This window comes from Dioscorea cayenensis, chromosome 19 (genome assembly GCF_009730915.1).
Source record: "Dioscorea cayenensis subsp. rotundata cultivar TDr96_F1 chromosome 19, TDr96_F1_v2_PseudoChromosome.rev07_lg8_w22 25.fasta, whole genome shotgun sequence".
Taxonomy (NCBI): Eukaryota; Viridiplantae; Streptophyta; class Magnoliopsida; order Dioscoreales; family Dioscoreaceae; genus Dioscorea; species Dioscorea cayenensis.
The window spans coordinates 30,813,364-30,827,856 of record NC_052489.1 but is presented as its reverse complement, the minus strand read 5'-3'; the positions used below and the strand labels follow the sequence as shown (position 1 = coordinate 30,827,856).

Sequence of the window (14,493 nt, the reverse complement as noted above, 5' to 3'; positions counted from 1 at the left end):
TTATATTTATATATTAATATATTTTAATAGTGCTGAAACATAATAATTAACAGTAATTCTATACATCACCACTATAAATAATAATTATTATATTATAAACGGATCGTTACCATTCATTGTCTTTAGGTTTTAAAAAACTAAAAACTAAAGACCTTAGAGGATACGATGTGCTAGCTTATATATAAATATTTGTTATATTTTTGTGATGATGATGAGAAAAAGAGATTGAATGCATTTGTCTTAAATTGTTACCATTTTCTCAAGTAAATCCAACAGAGAACTTTTCAAACTTTGATTTCACATCAATGCTTGCCAAGAATGACCATATCATTATAAACAAGGAATAAACAGAACAGAATAATTATATTTTAAAAGAAAAAAACAGTAATTAAAAGCATCAATAAGATACACAAATTTGAGAAACTCCAGAATTGACTTTCACCCAAGAAACAGAAACCATGAGCTTTTTCCCATCAGTAAACCACTCAAATCCTTCATCAATTCCATTCACCAAAACACTCTTTGGCTTCTCACTAGAATAAGCCAAGAACTTCCCTTCTCCCTTGATCTTGATCCTCACAACCTCATGCACTGTTTCAAACTCAACCACTGTTCCTCCACTGTTAAACATGTTAACAAGTCCAATTGGTGCAAAACTGATGTCCTTACTGACAATCTTAACTGGAACAAAGGTAAAGATTTCAAAGGAGGATGGTTGAATGGTTATTTCAATGCCATCTGAATCAAATGTCATTAAGAGCAGCTGTTCACTTTGGTTCAGATACACTGCATATGTTTCACCTGCTTCTTCTTTCCCCTGTTCCCATTCAATGTCTCTCACCTGAACTTTGCCAGATATTGGTTTGTAGCAATGTGAGTAACCTTTGATTCTTTTCTCCTTTGAGTCCCATCCTCCTCCTTGGCAATTAAATGCTCCAATAACTCCACCAAACTGAAATTCAGACATGCACTTGCTTAATTAGTATGCCTAGTTAAAAACTTAGCATACTTATTTTAACATATACTAATTTACCTTGTTGATGTTCCAAATCTTAAGGATGGTTTGGCCATCAAAGAGAGGGTTCTTGAATAGGCAATCTCTAGTAGGAAGTGCGAAACGCTCGCATTTGGGGATTGTTCCATCAGGGAAGACAAGCATTTTTATAAGTTCGAAGTCATGATCACCAACAGAGTCACTGACATACACCGGACCGCCGGAGATTGCTCTTGAGCCGCCGTGGAATTTAGCGCATTCATGATCGGACTTGAACATGTCCCAGTCCGGCCATATCATTTCACCCATCCATAAGCTATTGTATGCGCAATGCATCATATGTACTCCTTGTAACCAATACACTCCCATTGGATCTCCGTTCGGATCCTGAAACCAAAAATCATCCCCTGGTCCAACAGAGTAATATATTTACTAGTATTTGAGTAGAATATATTCAGAATTTACATAAATAACTTCATGCTTTTTGGTGTAAATATATAACAAGTATATGAGTCTGTTAACTTAGTTCTTACCTACTCTTCCGAATGATATTTGCCAAGTGCCTAAAAAGAAAAAATCATTGCACTGTTGCATACTGGAAATGAGTCCATTTCCATTGAAGTTTTTGATGAGGGAATCTGTAATTCCTTTGTAATATTTCTTTGCAAGCTCCACTCTACCACCGTAATCTTCGCAAACATACTCTAGCGTCTGTAAATCTTAACATTATCAATGTACTAAATTTAAAATAAATAAAGAGAAAAAATGATATTGAACTTACATGTATGACATCTACTTTCACTCCAGTGATCCCGGAATTTGAGAGATAGCTATGCATCGCATCGAAGAAGTCATTTGCTTGATCAGGATAAACGAGAGCAATACCGCCTTCAATGATCTTCACCACGGCGAGATCATTCATTGTTCCAGCGAGGCCCGGAGATAGCTCCACCGGAATCAGCTTCGAATTCAGATGAGTGGCTCCGGGCCTCACTCCTCCCCAAGCACCACAAAGAGCATGCCAAACATAAACATCATCCAATCCACTGAACTTGCTTCTCACATCTCTAATGAATGCTTTCATGCCTTCATCTTCAAACCCAAACTTAGATGAGTTTTCACTTGAATCATCAGCATCAACATCATCATCTTCTCCACCACCAAACATTTCATTGAGTTCTCTTCTCAGAATTTCCAGTTTGGATTGAAAACTCTTCAAGTCAGTGACCCCAGATTGAATGGCCTTATCAAGAGCCTTCTCAGCTTGTTCAATCTCAACAGCCTTAGAAATCAACATCTTTGGGCTTCTTAGTATCAAAAGAAGGAGCTCTAGGACTGAGCAAACTCCCTCCTTTGTACTTCTTAAACTTATCACACTCTTCAAACCTGTAAAGCCTTGCAGTCATCTGTGTGCCTCCCAAAACAAGGTTCTTGGCATCCTCCAATGGAGTCTGTCCATCCAAGCTAATGCTTTGCCATCCATCATCAATGATAAGAAACCTTGGTGGAATCCCACCTTCAGAAAAGTCCTTCAAGCCATGAAAAACACCAACAGGATCAACAGTAAGATAGAATGCATCCCAAGTACACCAACCAAACTTGTTAATAAGAGAAGGGACAGTCTTCTCTTCTAAGAGCCTGAAAGTGTTGAGATGAACTCTGGCAAACAGTGTATGCTTGTTTCATCACTGCAAAAGGGTTGTCACTTACATGAACATAGGCTATTGCAGTGAATGATGAAGACAAGACAGTGGTAGACCCACTCTCAGCACAGATAAGAACATGGCCATCATTTCCAGGATGAAGTGCTGACCTGAATGAGCCTTCAATCAAGGGAAGCACAAGGACATAAGAGCTCAACTCTGGGACATCTAAAAGAACCCATTGGGTCTCCATTTGAAGATCAGAACCAGAGTTACCAACCCACATGGTAGACCACCATGTTTTGAACCTGAAGATGCTGAGAAAATCTCTGCTTTGGAACTTGCCTAGTGAGTTTGTTAGCCTGTTTGATGGTTCTGGCTGGGAAAAACCAAGGAAGCCACCTTTGTGAGAATGAGACAGGACTTGATGGAGAAGATGAGAGGGTGCATTGGTGGATTGAAATATGGAAGAGAAGGTACTGAATGAAACATTACTAGGAACCTCAGAGAGTAATGGGATTCCATTAATTGCAAGATTTCCATCAGATAATGAGAAAACATTAGTGTTCATGGTTTCAGATTGAAAGAAACTCAACACAAATTCAAAGACAGTGTAGAAAGGTGGGAAAGAAGCAAAGTACATGCATGCAGTGGCTTTCTCTTGGTTGGACAAGTGTACTTGTTTAGACTACTAATAGATTTCAGATAAGGATCTATATATATCTTCAAGAGAAAGTGAGTGTTATAGGATATAATATTATATTCTTTGACACAAAAGAAAGGGAAAGTGAGTCGGTAAAGAATATAATAATGTTATAGAGGTTTGTAGAGTGTTCTTGCCTTCATGGCCATGCAAAAATTGAAAGCTCTTACCTGATTATGGTTGAGATCCATTGGTAGGAACAGCTGGTTGGATTGGTAGAGAAAGAGAACCCTGTTGAGGAAAAAACATAATAAGAAAACTTTTTTACTTTATTGCCCTTATGAAATTTTATTATTATTCAAATAATTTCAGTGTCATTTATTTGTCAAAATTGCCCCATCACATTAATGGTCAATCAACAACTATGCACTGACTGAGTGGTTGTTGATTGAGCTTCTGATTGGTGTATTTTAAATGCAAAATCATTGAATTTTTTTCATTTTAGCTTTTTGTTGATTTTTTTAACCAAATTTTTTAGAAAAATGTTATTAAAAAAAAAAACATTCTTTGAAATTAAAATTATTATTATTAATCTGAGAATTATTAAAGTGGGAATTATTTTAAATTATTTTATTAATATTTTGATTATTATTAGGGTTGAAATTATAATAATAATCAAAATATTAATGAAATTATTTAAAATAATTCCCACTTTAATAATTCTCAATAATAAAAATAATTATAACTTCAAAGAATATTTTTTATTTTAATAATATTTTTTTTAAAATTAGGTTAAAAAACCAAAAATAAATTATTTAAATAATTATAAAAAAAAGATGGGCTAAAATAAAAAAAACCCAGTGGTTTTACATTTAAAATACTGTAAAAAAAAAATCCAATCAGTACATGAGTACTGATTGAATATTGATGTGATGACTCTAAGGTAATTTTGACATATAAAATTATCATTTAGACAATAATAAAATTTCACAGGTTTAGACAAAAACAAGAGAAACAAAAAACCCTAATAAAAATAAAGAAGGAATACATACATAATATAAAAGAACAATTTGCAATAAAGAACTGGTCAATGTTCCCCATTTTCTTGGAAAACACAATATTAAAAGAATTACTGAAGTCTGGATTATCCAAACTTAAATGCCGCTAGTTAGATAGACTGGTCCGGAACTGCTCCTCTGTGAAGAAGCACTTAAAACCCGGATGGAGGTCCTAGGGTTGGTGTTTCTGGATTTCCAAACAAGCACAATATTGCCACTAAACTAGAAGCTAGTTGCATTGTTCTTGAAGATAATGGCGTGTTCTTGACCCTTGAGACATAGCAATGCTTGAAAAAGCATTCTGAAGGTTTTACCATGTCATATATATTAACATTTACATATGGAGTTTACAGTGAAGTGTGTAAGATGACAGAAACTATTCTTGAATCTTGATATCACCAATAGTCTTTACATGAACATGAACCATCTCTAAAATAATGGAAAACATGCCTGTCTCTAAGGATGATCTCTCTTTTATACAATTTAGAGATGAGTTTTGCAACAGTGTGACAATCTAGACAAACTCGGAGGTTCTTGACAACTCTAATGGCTGCTTTAGGATTCAAGCTTATCATCCCAAATGCAATGGCCAACTTCTCACTATGATGAGCAACAACATTTTCTTTATCTTCCTCTGCAATGTCAAACAACACTAAATTTGTATTTGGTACATATCCTGCAAGTCTAAGCCTGCAATGAATGTCGGCTAACATTTGATAAATCTCCACTGTCCTTGGGTGAGACTTATCTCCTACATAGAATTCATGCACAAGTCCATCGATCTCAATTGAACTCCGACCACGGACCTTCTCGAGTCCCTTTGATTTCATCTGCAAACGCAGTCTTCTAGCATCGTCCCATTGTCCTCTGGTGGCGTATATATTCGATAAGAGCACATAAACACCTCCGTCATCAGGCTTGAGTTTGACAAGCTGCTCTAGAACATATTTGCCTGTATTTACATCTCCATGAATCCAACATGCACCAAGAAGTGTAACCCACAACTCAGAATCCACTTTCCCGGGCGAAGATTGCACAAGAGATACGGCTTCTTGTATATGCCCGGCACGTCCCAAAGCATCTACCATACAGCCATAATGCTCAACCTGGGGCTCAATTCCATATTTTGTACTCATTAAATGGAAATATCGCTTAGCAAATTGCACTCGCCCTGCATGGCTGCAGGCACATAGGACACCAACAAAAGTAACCCTGTTCGGCCTCACTCCTTGTTCCTCCATCTTACCAAAAAACTCTAATGCTTTAGCACCATGTCCATTCACAGCGAGTCCACCTATCATAGCTGTCCATGAGAAGACATCTTTTGAAGCAAGTTTATCGAAAATCTCAAGGGCTCTATCTATGCACCCACATTTAGCATACATGTCAATGAGAGCAGTTCCAATTACTGAATCAACTTCCATCTTGTTCCTCTCCGCAAAAGCGTGAACATGCATGCCTCGCTCTAATGCTCCAAGCTGCGAGCAAGCTGATAAAACACTCACAATCGCTGCCCAATTGGGTGACACCATTGCTCTCCTCATCTCTTCATATAAATCCAATGCCTCCTTTGGAAATCCTCCTTGCACCAAAGCTGTTATCATGGCGCTCCACGATACAACATTCTTCTCCAGCATCTCGTCAAAGAGCTTTCGAGACATATCCACAAAGCCGCACTTTGCATAGCCGGCAATCAAAGTATTCCAAGAATCTGCATTTCGACCAGGCATTCTATCAAACAGCTCTCTTGCAGAACCAATGTCACCAACCTTGACATAACCATTGATCATCGCATTCCAAGAAACAATCCCCCTCTCCGGCATTTCATCAAACAGAAGCCGAGCATGATCCAAAAGCCCACATTCAGCATACCCAGAAATCATCGAATTCCAGCAAACCTCATCCTTCTCAACACTCAAATCAAACAATCTGCGCCCAAACTCGATCCTTCCACAGCTAGCATACATACTGACAAGCCCATTCGTTGAGAAAAGATCAGAACCGAAACCCAGACTTGATCACGAACCCATGAAGCTGCTCCCCTTCACCAATGGCCGACAATTTAGCACAAGCCTTCAAGAGAAAAGTACAAGTATAAGAATTCGGCACCGCATTACCAAAGAGCATCTCAGAGAAGAGGCGAAGGGACATGGCCGGGAACGGGGAGTTGGCGTAAGCGCGGATGAGGGTGTTGTAGGCGAAGGTGTTTGGTTGGGGAATTTGGTCGAACAGCTTGCGAGCATGGTGAAGGCTGCCATGAGGGGAAGCAGCACAGAACTCGAGAGCCTTGTTGGCGGCGAAGGGATCGTCCATGAGGTAGATGCGGAGCATTAGAGCATGGATTTGGAGGAATTCGGACATGGACGTGCATGAATGGAGGATCGAGAGGCATATCGGATGGGTTGGTGCTCTTCTTCCCAGCAACGAAGTGCTGCTTCTGCTCATCAATGGCTCATCTCCCAGAAAACATTATTTAAATTTTAAATTAACAAAATAAAATAATTTTCATATGAGCCGCAATATATATGTCTTCAAAAATTTCTTTATCTTTTGTCTGCTTTTTACTTTCAAATTAAATTTAAGTATTAAAATGGAGAATCCATCTGTATTAACTATTAATTAACGAAGAGTCAATCATCACTAATACAATTTATTTAATTTTATTAAAATATATATGATAAATATGTGAAAGTTATACTATTTACATATTTTATTATTATTATTAGATAAACTCCTGGTTTTTCATAGGGGTTTTTATAATTTTAAGAGTTTTGAAATAATATTATAATAGAATATAAAGGGAAAATAATTTATTTAAATGACTCCTATAATTGTTTTGTATATTTTAATTTTAAAAAGTATCATAATATTTATTATATAAATAAATAAGTGTAATTATTTTTTAATTATTAATATTATAATTAATATAAACAAAAATTAAAATATAATTAAAAAAATTAAATTGCTTACTTGAAATACTCTAGTAGATTAAACATATAAGATTATTATTTTGTTATTATTAACCGACTATATCACGTGTTTTACACGTGATTAGACCTTGACGGATTCAAATCTTGATCTCAAATCCGACCCGCTTGTAGCCCTAGTTCTCATTTTCTCTTTCTCGTGTTGTTCTTGTTCCAAGTGCGGATTCCTCTTCTTTGCTTGTTCTTGGCTCAGAGAGAGAGAGAGAGAGAGAGATGGAGGGAGGAGAGGAGGTGGCAGTGGATCGGATGGTAGACTCGAAAGACATGCAGCAGCAGAGCAAGGCATTGGACAAGCTCACGGATCGTGTGGAGGACCGGCAGCTCAACTCCACCCGTGTCCAAGAGGTACTCTTCTTCCTCCTTTAACTGGCGCTAGGAGAACGTATGGATTCAATTCAATTAAATTCCTTGCTTTTAAGTAGTTTTCTTTTTTGTTTTTCAAAATAAGAAATTAGGGATGGATCAATTGTCTGATTAGCCTTTTTTCCCTAAAAGAAACCATCTTTTTGCTGAATTTTCGTCGACATAGAATTCTCGATGATGGAAAGACTAAGATGTGAAGAACCTATATTTTCATTTTGAATCCATTATATCAGGGTTTTTTTGTGTAGATGAATTTTTTAGATTTGCCAGTTTTTTGTTTCAAAAAAGTGACAATATGAATATCAAGTTTGTCGTGTGGCAAAGATTGTTCCTTTTAGTCTCTTATGTATTTGGAGCATAGGATCTTATTAAGGAAAAGCTATTTTGCTTTTGGTTTGTTGTTTAAATGTTGTTGAGTTTGCAGTTTGAGGCTGTTGTGTTTAATGTTGGGTTATGGTTGTGGACAGGCTATGGCAGCACTTGCTTCATCAAAAGAAGCTGACTGGAATGCAATGAGAATGAGGTAGGTCCTATCTGGTGTAAATTTTATTGGTTTAATGCCCACAAATTATCTGTGAATAAAATTGATAGCTTCACAGATTTTATGCAAAGGTTAAGCACAATCTATCATGCTTGTCCTTGTGCCCTGCATGGCATGGTTTAATGTTTTCTTTCTATTCACTAAGCTGTTCAACCATGCAACATGCTGAATGAGGAAAAGATGAATGTGCCATTTTGGTTATCATCTCATTTTTGGATTTCTCATATGAGGAACAAGTGAATTTACTGCTTGTAGAATACTCTTGATGATTGCTTTTTTTGCTTTTTGCATACAATGTGAAGATTTAATTAATATGAACTCACTTCCTATTCTCCAACCCGAAATCTGATACTTATGTGTCCTTTGAAAGAGCATACCAATTATTCTAGATTATAACAATTAAGCAAACCATCTCACTCGATATTAACAGTTTTGTCTATATCAATTAACTTCGATATTTGTCAATACATGTACAAGTCCATCATGAATCTGTGAATCTCTTCTGGGGGGTTACCCTACGATCTGTTAGTTTATGGCTTGTTACGCCACCCTTTATTGGGTTTGTAAATAAATGTACTTGTTGGAATTACTTTCTTTTATTGAAAAATTTTGATCTGTTATTTGCTCTGAGCTAATCACATTAAGTGCACCACCTTAATTTGCCATCAGAGAGAAAGAGTTGGCTGCAGTTAAGATCAATCCTGCGGATGTAGACATCATTGCAAATGAGCTTGAGGTCAAAATCCCTTCTTCTGCATATTAACTAATTGCAGGATGTGCATCATTTTCTTGATTGTTGCAATACTTTGTTTTTAATGCAGTTAGACAAGAAGGTGGCCGAGCAAACACTTAGGGAGCACAAAGGTGATGCTGTCGCCGCAATTCGCTATTTACTTCGTTAGAAACATGAGCAGTATACTCCTTGACTTCTAGTTCAGCATCAAGCCTAGAAAGTTACTTGTAGTTGACAGTAGATACTGCAACTGCAACTCTTTTTGTGCTACCTGTAAGAGCTGGGTTTTGTGTTACACTTCATCATTCATGTTTTGACTTGTTTTTCCCCCTTTCTCAAGTTATGGACTATTCAAATGACACAAAAACACCTGCTTCCTTGTTATCATGTTCGAGTACTATGATGTTTATTCTCTGTGCCAAAGGATAGTTCACTTCTGCAAGGCCATCTAAGTACTGGTTTTTAATGGATAGTGTTTAAAGTTGTAATCCTTAAGAGACCCCTTTTTGTCTTCTTTTATAGCATCCACATACCATTTCAATCAGTCTGACTGTAATTCTACTTGCATTTTTGGGTAGTAATAATTTTTGCCTGTGTATTACCTCTTTTGTATATGAAGAGCTTTCTGTAAACGGTTGGTGAAAAGAAGGGGAAAATATTACAAGAGTATAGACTGTATATTACAAGAGTTGTGGTCTTGTTGATGCTCTTCACAAGCAGAGAAAGTCAACTTCACTTCTCTGTCCATGTTCTCCGGGATGGAAACCGACAAGCAAAACCTAGCACAGCCTGAGACACAAATACATTACAATAAGACAATGGTATTTCCCATGCCTTATGCTGATCTAAAACTTCATCCTGTGACTGAAATTGTGCAAAAATCTTCACTCAAGCATCACACAAACATTGTGCAATGAGGCCGGTGCACTAAGCCGGAGATACAATCAATCCTGAGGATTCAACTTTGGTGCAGTTTGTGCCGTTTCTGCAGTAGTGTTACGTTGCATCTGGGACTGGACAACGGTTTGCCGCTGCAACTCTTTAAACCTTTCCAGTAGCTCTTGGAAACTCGGCCGGCAACTTGGTTCACTGTCAATGAAAAATGCAGTTCAGCGATGATGATTGCTTCAGAAAAATCAGCAATCAAATAAAGGTTACCTATGCCAGCAACTTTCAATGATTGACACCCATTGAGGATCCAAATCTTTTGGCAGTTCCAGCCTCTGGTTCATGAATCCTACAGCCCCAATCACCTGCATATATATATATATATATATATATATATATATATATATATATTAACAAGAAATACATTTGAGATGAAAACCCAACTATTGGAGCAGATCTTCCTGTGATGATTCAAGAGAATACCTGCATTGAATTGAGACTATCCCAAGGTATTTTCTCGGTTACAAGCTCCCATAGTATTACACCATAGCTGTACACATCCGATCTGTGTTTCGACAAGTAAAATATTTCCTTGTTAGATCTCCTAATACAATGCTGAAAAAATATAACTTAGGCTCTAGACGTACTTCTCATCGGACGGTTCATTGCGAAGAACTTCTGGAGCCATCCACTGTGGCTGAAGAGAAACAAAGAAAACAGAGTGTCATAATCAAAAGTTGCAGATAGGCGAATTTTGCAGATTTATTACCGTTCCTTTCCCGGTTTTCGTTGTCAAATATGTCTCATGCTTCAGCCGTGAAAGGCCAAAATCTCCGACCTATTGATCATTATAAATACAATGAAAATCTAATGCAAATAAGTGAAACAGGCAGTTAATGTTAAACGAAAACGAAGAACATACCTTCACAGTCCAATTCTTATCGACTAACAAGTTCGATGACTTCAAATCACGGTGAATGATCGGGGGATTGCAATGATGAAGATAGTTCATGCCTCTCGCCTGTCAAGACGAGGATATTAAGCACTCGCTATAAGAGAAAAATTACTTAAAATAAACATTGAAAGTATATATGTATGTACTCACAATATCTAAAGCCATGTGAATACGTCGTCTCCAATCAAGCCTGGTTGTGTTTCTTTGAAGTAGCCGAAATAAACTTCCCCTACACGATGAAATTTGTCGAGAATAAATACCCATAACGTAAAAAAATTAATACATGAAGTTGGCTAGGAAAAAATACCAGCTTCCACAGATTAAAGTGTGAAAGAACAAACCGTGGAAGGAACTCTGTCACAATGCACAGGCGTTGTGGAGAAGTAACAGCTCCCATAAAAAGTAGTATGTTTGGATGTCGTAACCTTTTCATGAGTGATACCTTTTATCGATAGTGAATTAGAGTAAGTTGACTGTTTAAATTCATGAAAAGAAATTGAAGAATAGAACAACAAAATTGAAAATACCTCTTGTCTAAATGAAAGTATAACATCCTCTGAGTATTCTTGCTTTGAAAATACTTTAACTGCCACATCCTGCAAAGAAACACAGTTTTCTGAAACAATGATGCAATGAAACTCAAAATTCTTCACAATGAAACAGAATTTGCTATCCTTGACTTTTGTTTTGCCATTCTATACATATCGATCAATTAAAATTTTATAGCAGTACAGTGAAGAACCGGATGAATTTCAACTGGAACATACCGAACCATACCAGAGAGCATGATACACAGTTCCACAAGAACCTGCAAGACCAGAAAAGGAAACATTTGAGCATAGAACCAACCATGAAGAGCATAAAGTTGGAGCATGTTCTCCGAGGCGGAGGTGATTACCTTGACCTATCTGCTCACCAATTGTTAAATCCTCCCATAAGATTTCATAATCCAAGCAGTCATTCTCGCCATCGACTTTCTGGACCGCGCTGCTACTGGTGCTCCCACTGCTGCTAACACTGCTTGTACTGTTAGCATTAAAGGAAGACCAAGACCCTGAGGCTTCATTGTTTCCTGCTCGGTTGTTCTCGTTCGCCTGGTTTTCCGGCTTTAAATTAGATTCAGAAGTTTTTGGATGGCTCACATCATTCTCTTGATCGCTCGGGTTCTTCGTATCAGAACTATCAGTACTGTCATGCTCATTCCCTTTCCAGGGCCACAATATCCCCTTCTTAGCAATCCATGCTTCGGCCTTTGAGCTAATGATTTTGTGAATTCCACTCTTCCCATCAGCTTTCTCATTGTTACTTTTGCTTGATTTCCCCGGAGATTTCTCATCAAAGGCCACTGAAGAAGATACACCAAATGGTGAAGGATGTGCATCTCCTCTAGGAGTGCTAGCTCCACTCGATGTCGCGTCCTCCTTATGATCAGCATCGGAACAGCCATGATCTGAACCTAAACTGTCTCCACTTGCACTTTCGCGCTCCAAACCATTCTCCGATGTCCTAATTCTCGAGCGAACTTTATTTGTCACCTTGGAAGCCTGTTTCAGTGATTCTAAAATCAAGATACATACACTCGACAGAGAAGCAAATGATTTCAGTCATAAACTCACCAAGTTTGAAAGTTTGGAGGCAAGAGCAACTTGGAGAGGCTGTTGAGAATCAGAAACACCTTTGTTACCACAACCAATTCTAGCATTAGGCTTTGAGAAACTAAGGGGAGACATTGCATCCTGAAAGCACTGTGAATCATTTGAAACACAAATAATGCCAACTAAACTTCCATCATCGTCGTAGAAGGGAGTGCTGGTGACCATAGCTAAAAAACGCTCGCCCTGTTTGTTCTTGACCGGAAACTTCCCGGTCCAACTCTCCCCCAAGGTTATCCGGTGGATTATATTATTAGCAACATTGAAGTCACGGCCATCGACAAGCAACTCAATGGCATCCTGGCCAAGGGCTTCAGCTGCAGAATAACCATACAACCGTTCAGCGGTCCGGTTCCTACATCAATCAAGCACCGAAAGTTACATGTATCTCCTCTGAATCACTGCCTCATTACAGGCCTAAAAAATTTGCATTGCTGTATCAATCCAAACTACAGTACACACAAAATCATGTGGCGTTATTCCTGGCTCATTCAAAATTTTAATAAAATCATGTACTATCAACCACTGTACAGTTACAAAGAAGATTTGAATGCAGGTTGCTTAAGTGGAGAAGAAGAAGAAGAACCTCTAACTAGATTGCTTAGATTGTTGAAATGGAAAATAAAAAAATATCACAATCAAAGATGACAAGCTGCTGAAACAAGCAAAGATATTTATCTCTAAAACAAGCAACAAATATCAAGATCAATCTCTCTAAAATCTTCTCCTTTACCAAAATTTCATAGATGTTCTGTTTCGATTGAATGAAAAAGAAAAAGAAAAAAGTATTAACAGTGAACTCATAGAAAATAAATTAATAAAATCTAAGAGAAAAAACACAATCCACCAATGAAAATCAACCAAAAAAGAAGAAGAGAAGAAGATAAGAATTCAAGCTTCAACACACCAGTAGATAATCCGGCCACTGAGATCAAAGATGTGCACAGATTGTCCCATGGACTGCAAGATATTCAAATACTGTCGGTCGGAGAGACCGATGCTAGCCGGAGCTTCACCAGCTCTGGAGCTCGAGTCCTTGCTCTCTCTCTGCAACCGAGACGAGTGCCCAAACGGCACTGAGCCCTTACGCCAAACCGAGGACCCAGTCGCTTCACACCCTCCATTATTCCTCCTCCGCGTCTGCGCCGGTGACCGCTGCGGTGAAACCGATTGCGACCGAGGCCGTTCAGCCCGCCGCTCGTCCCCACCACTCGGCATCAACCTCGACATCTCCTGCTTCAGCATAGCATGCCCAGCCTCCAGCTCCTGGATCTTCTTCAATAGCTCCTCAGCCGGAGGTGTCTCCATAGCTAAACCTAGAACCAAAAACCACAAAATCCCAACAAGCTTCTTCTCAAAATTGAATTTTTACTAGCATTTGAACACGTCCAGCTGCAAAGGTGGCTCCTTTATCTCAAACTTCTCTCCAAAATCAAGTTTTTTCAATGGGTTTCAACAAGAACAGCATCAAAAACAAGATTGAAAGAGAGAGATAGAGATAGAGAGAAAGAGAAAGAAGAGGCTTTGGTCTCCACCTTCTTCTTCTTCTTCTTCTTCTTTGAAGTGGGGCTCTCACCCTCTCATTTAATTGTTAATTTTTTTTTAAAAAAAATCAATTAATAAAATCCCAATCTCAATCTTGAATGAATCTTCTTCAACTCCACATCCACTTGCAAGTTGCAACTTGTTATTTATGGCTTCTAAAAATGTCATCCTTTTTCACCAAATGCTCTTCCATTACTGCATTCCTTTTTTTGGTTACTATATATTATCACCACCTTCATTTTTAGTGGTTAATAGTTATTATGATTTTTTTTTCTTTTTCTAACATTAAGAAAATAATAATTAATTAATTAATTAATTAATATATATAGGTTTTTCTTGGGTTGTGCATGCCTGTGGGAAGAAGGCAAGTGGGGTTTGGATGATGGTTGGTTTCATGTGGTATTCTGATTAGGATGACTTGGACTATTCCTGGCTTTAAGTTTGCATTCTTGGAAATGACACTATTCCTCTTATTACATTCATTGTCCTCT

At 37.8% G+C, this 14,493-nt stretch overlaps 4 protein-coding genes across 4 annotated transcripts; 1 reads left to right on the top strand and 3 right to left on the bottom strand.

Annotated features, from left to right (window-relative positions):
* Nucleotides 1-344: 344 nt before the first annotated feature.
* On the bottom strand, nucleotides 345-3,518 carry LOC120283578 (stachyose synthase). Its single transcript, XM_039290284.1, is given in 6 exon segments — nucleotides 345-952; nucleotides 1,034-1,401; nucleotides 1,528-1,705; nucleotides 1,776-2,297; nucleotides 2,299-2,658; nucleotides 2,660-3,518. Coding segments are annotated over 6 exon segments (2,604 nt in total). The 5' UTR covers nucleotides 3,281-3,518; the 3' UTR covers nucleotides 345-397.
* A 1,029-nt stretch (nucleotides 3,519-4,547) lies between these two features.
* LOC120283566 (pentatricopeptide repeat-containing protein At4g02750-like) lies at nucleotides 4,548-6,552 on the bottom strand. The gene is made up of 2 exons (XM_039290276.1): nucleotides 6,456-6,552; nucleotides 4,548-6,380 (listed from the first exon to the last, which is right to left on the bottom strand). The coding sequence occupies exon 2, from the start codon at nucleotides 6,303-6,305 to the stop codon at nucleotides 4,734-4,736; it is 1,572 nt and encodes a 523-aa protein (XP_039146210.1). The 5' UTR covers nucleotides 6,306-6,380; nucleotides 6,456-6,552; the 3' UTR covers nucleotides 4,548-4,733.
* A 902-nt stretch (nucleotides 6,553-7,454) lies between these two features.
* On the top strand, nucleotides 7,455-9,371 carry LOC120283961 (huntingtin-interacting protein K). Its single transcript, XM_039290782.1, has 4 exons — nucleotides 7,455-7,670; nucleotides 8,156-8,211; nucleotides 8,899-8,965; nucleotides 9,051-9,371. Exons 1-4 carry the CDS (start codon nucleotides 7,539-7,541, stop codon nucleotides 9,129-9,131), a joined length of 336 nt encoding a protein of 111 aa, XP_039146716.1. The 5' UTR covers nucleotides 7,455-7,538; the 3' UTR covers nucleotides 9,132-9,371.
* Nucleotides 9,372-9,601: 230 nt separating this feature from the next.
* On the bottom strand, nucleotides 9,602-14,127 carry LOC120283960 (probable serine/threonine-protein kinase SIS8). The gene is made up of 13 exons (XM_039290781.1): nucleotides 13,365-14,127; nucleotides 12,422-12,812; nucleotides 11,704-12,349; nucleotides 11,573-11,613; nucleotides 11,333-11,401; nucleotides 11,147-11,247; nucleotides 10,956-11,034; nucleotides 10,773-10,871; nucleotides 10,620-10,688; nucleotides 10,498-10,547; nucleotides 10,334-10,415; nucleotides 10,121-10,215; nucleotides 9,602-10,051 (listed from the first exon to the last, which is right to left on the bottom strand). The coding sequence occupies exons 1-13, from the start codon at nucleotides 13,763-13,765 to the stop codon at nucleotides 9,907-9,909; spliced, it is 2,268 nt and encodes a 755-aa protein (XP_039146715.1). The 5' UTR covers nucleotides 13,766-14,127; the 3' UTR covers nucleotides 9,602-9,906.
* Nucleotides 14,128-14,493: the final 366 nt, after the last annotated feature.

Coding starts and splice junctions, on each gene's coding strand:
- LOC120283960 (XM_039290781.1), bottom strand. CDS start 13,765: ATGGAGACACCTCCGGCTGAGGAGCTATTGAAGAAGATCCAGGAGCTG. Junction 12,350..12,421: donor CCTCCAAACTTTCAAACTTG/GTGAGTTTATGA, acceptor TCACTGAAACAG/GCTTCCAAGGTGACAAATAA. Junction 11,248..11,332: donor TACTTTCATTTAGACAAGAG/GTATTTTCAATT, acceptor TATCGATAAAAG/GTATCACTCATGAAAAGGTT.
- LOC120283961 (XM_039290782.1), top strand. CDS start 7,539: ATGGAGGGAGGAGAGGAGGTGGCAGTGGATCGGATGGTAGACTCGAAA. Junction 7,671..8,155: donor ACTCCACCCGTGTCCAAGAG/GTACTCTTCTTC, acceptor GGTTGTGGACAG/GCTATGGCAGCACTTGCTTC. Junction 8,966..9,050: donor TCATTGCAAATGAGCTTGAG/GTCAAAATCCCT, acceptor TTTTTAATGCAG/TTAGACAAGAAGGTGGCCGA.
- LOC120283566 (XM_039290276.1), bottom strand. CDS start 6,305: ATGTATGCTAGCTGTGGAAGGATCGAGTTTGGGCGCAGATTGTTTGAT.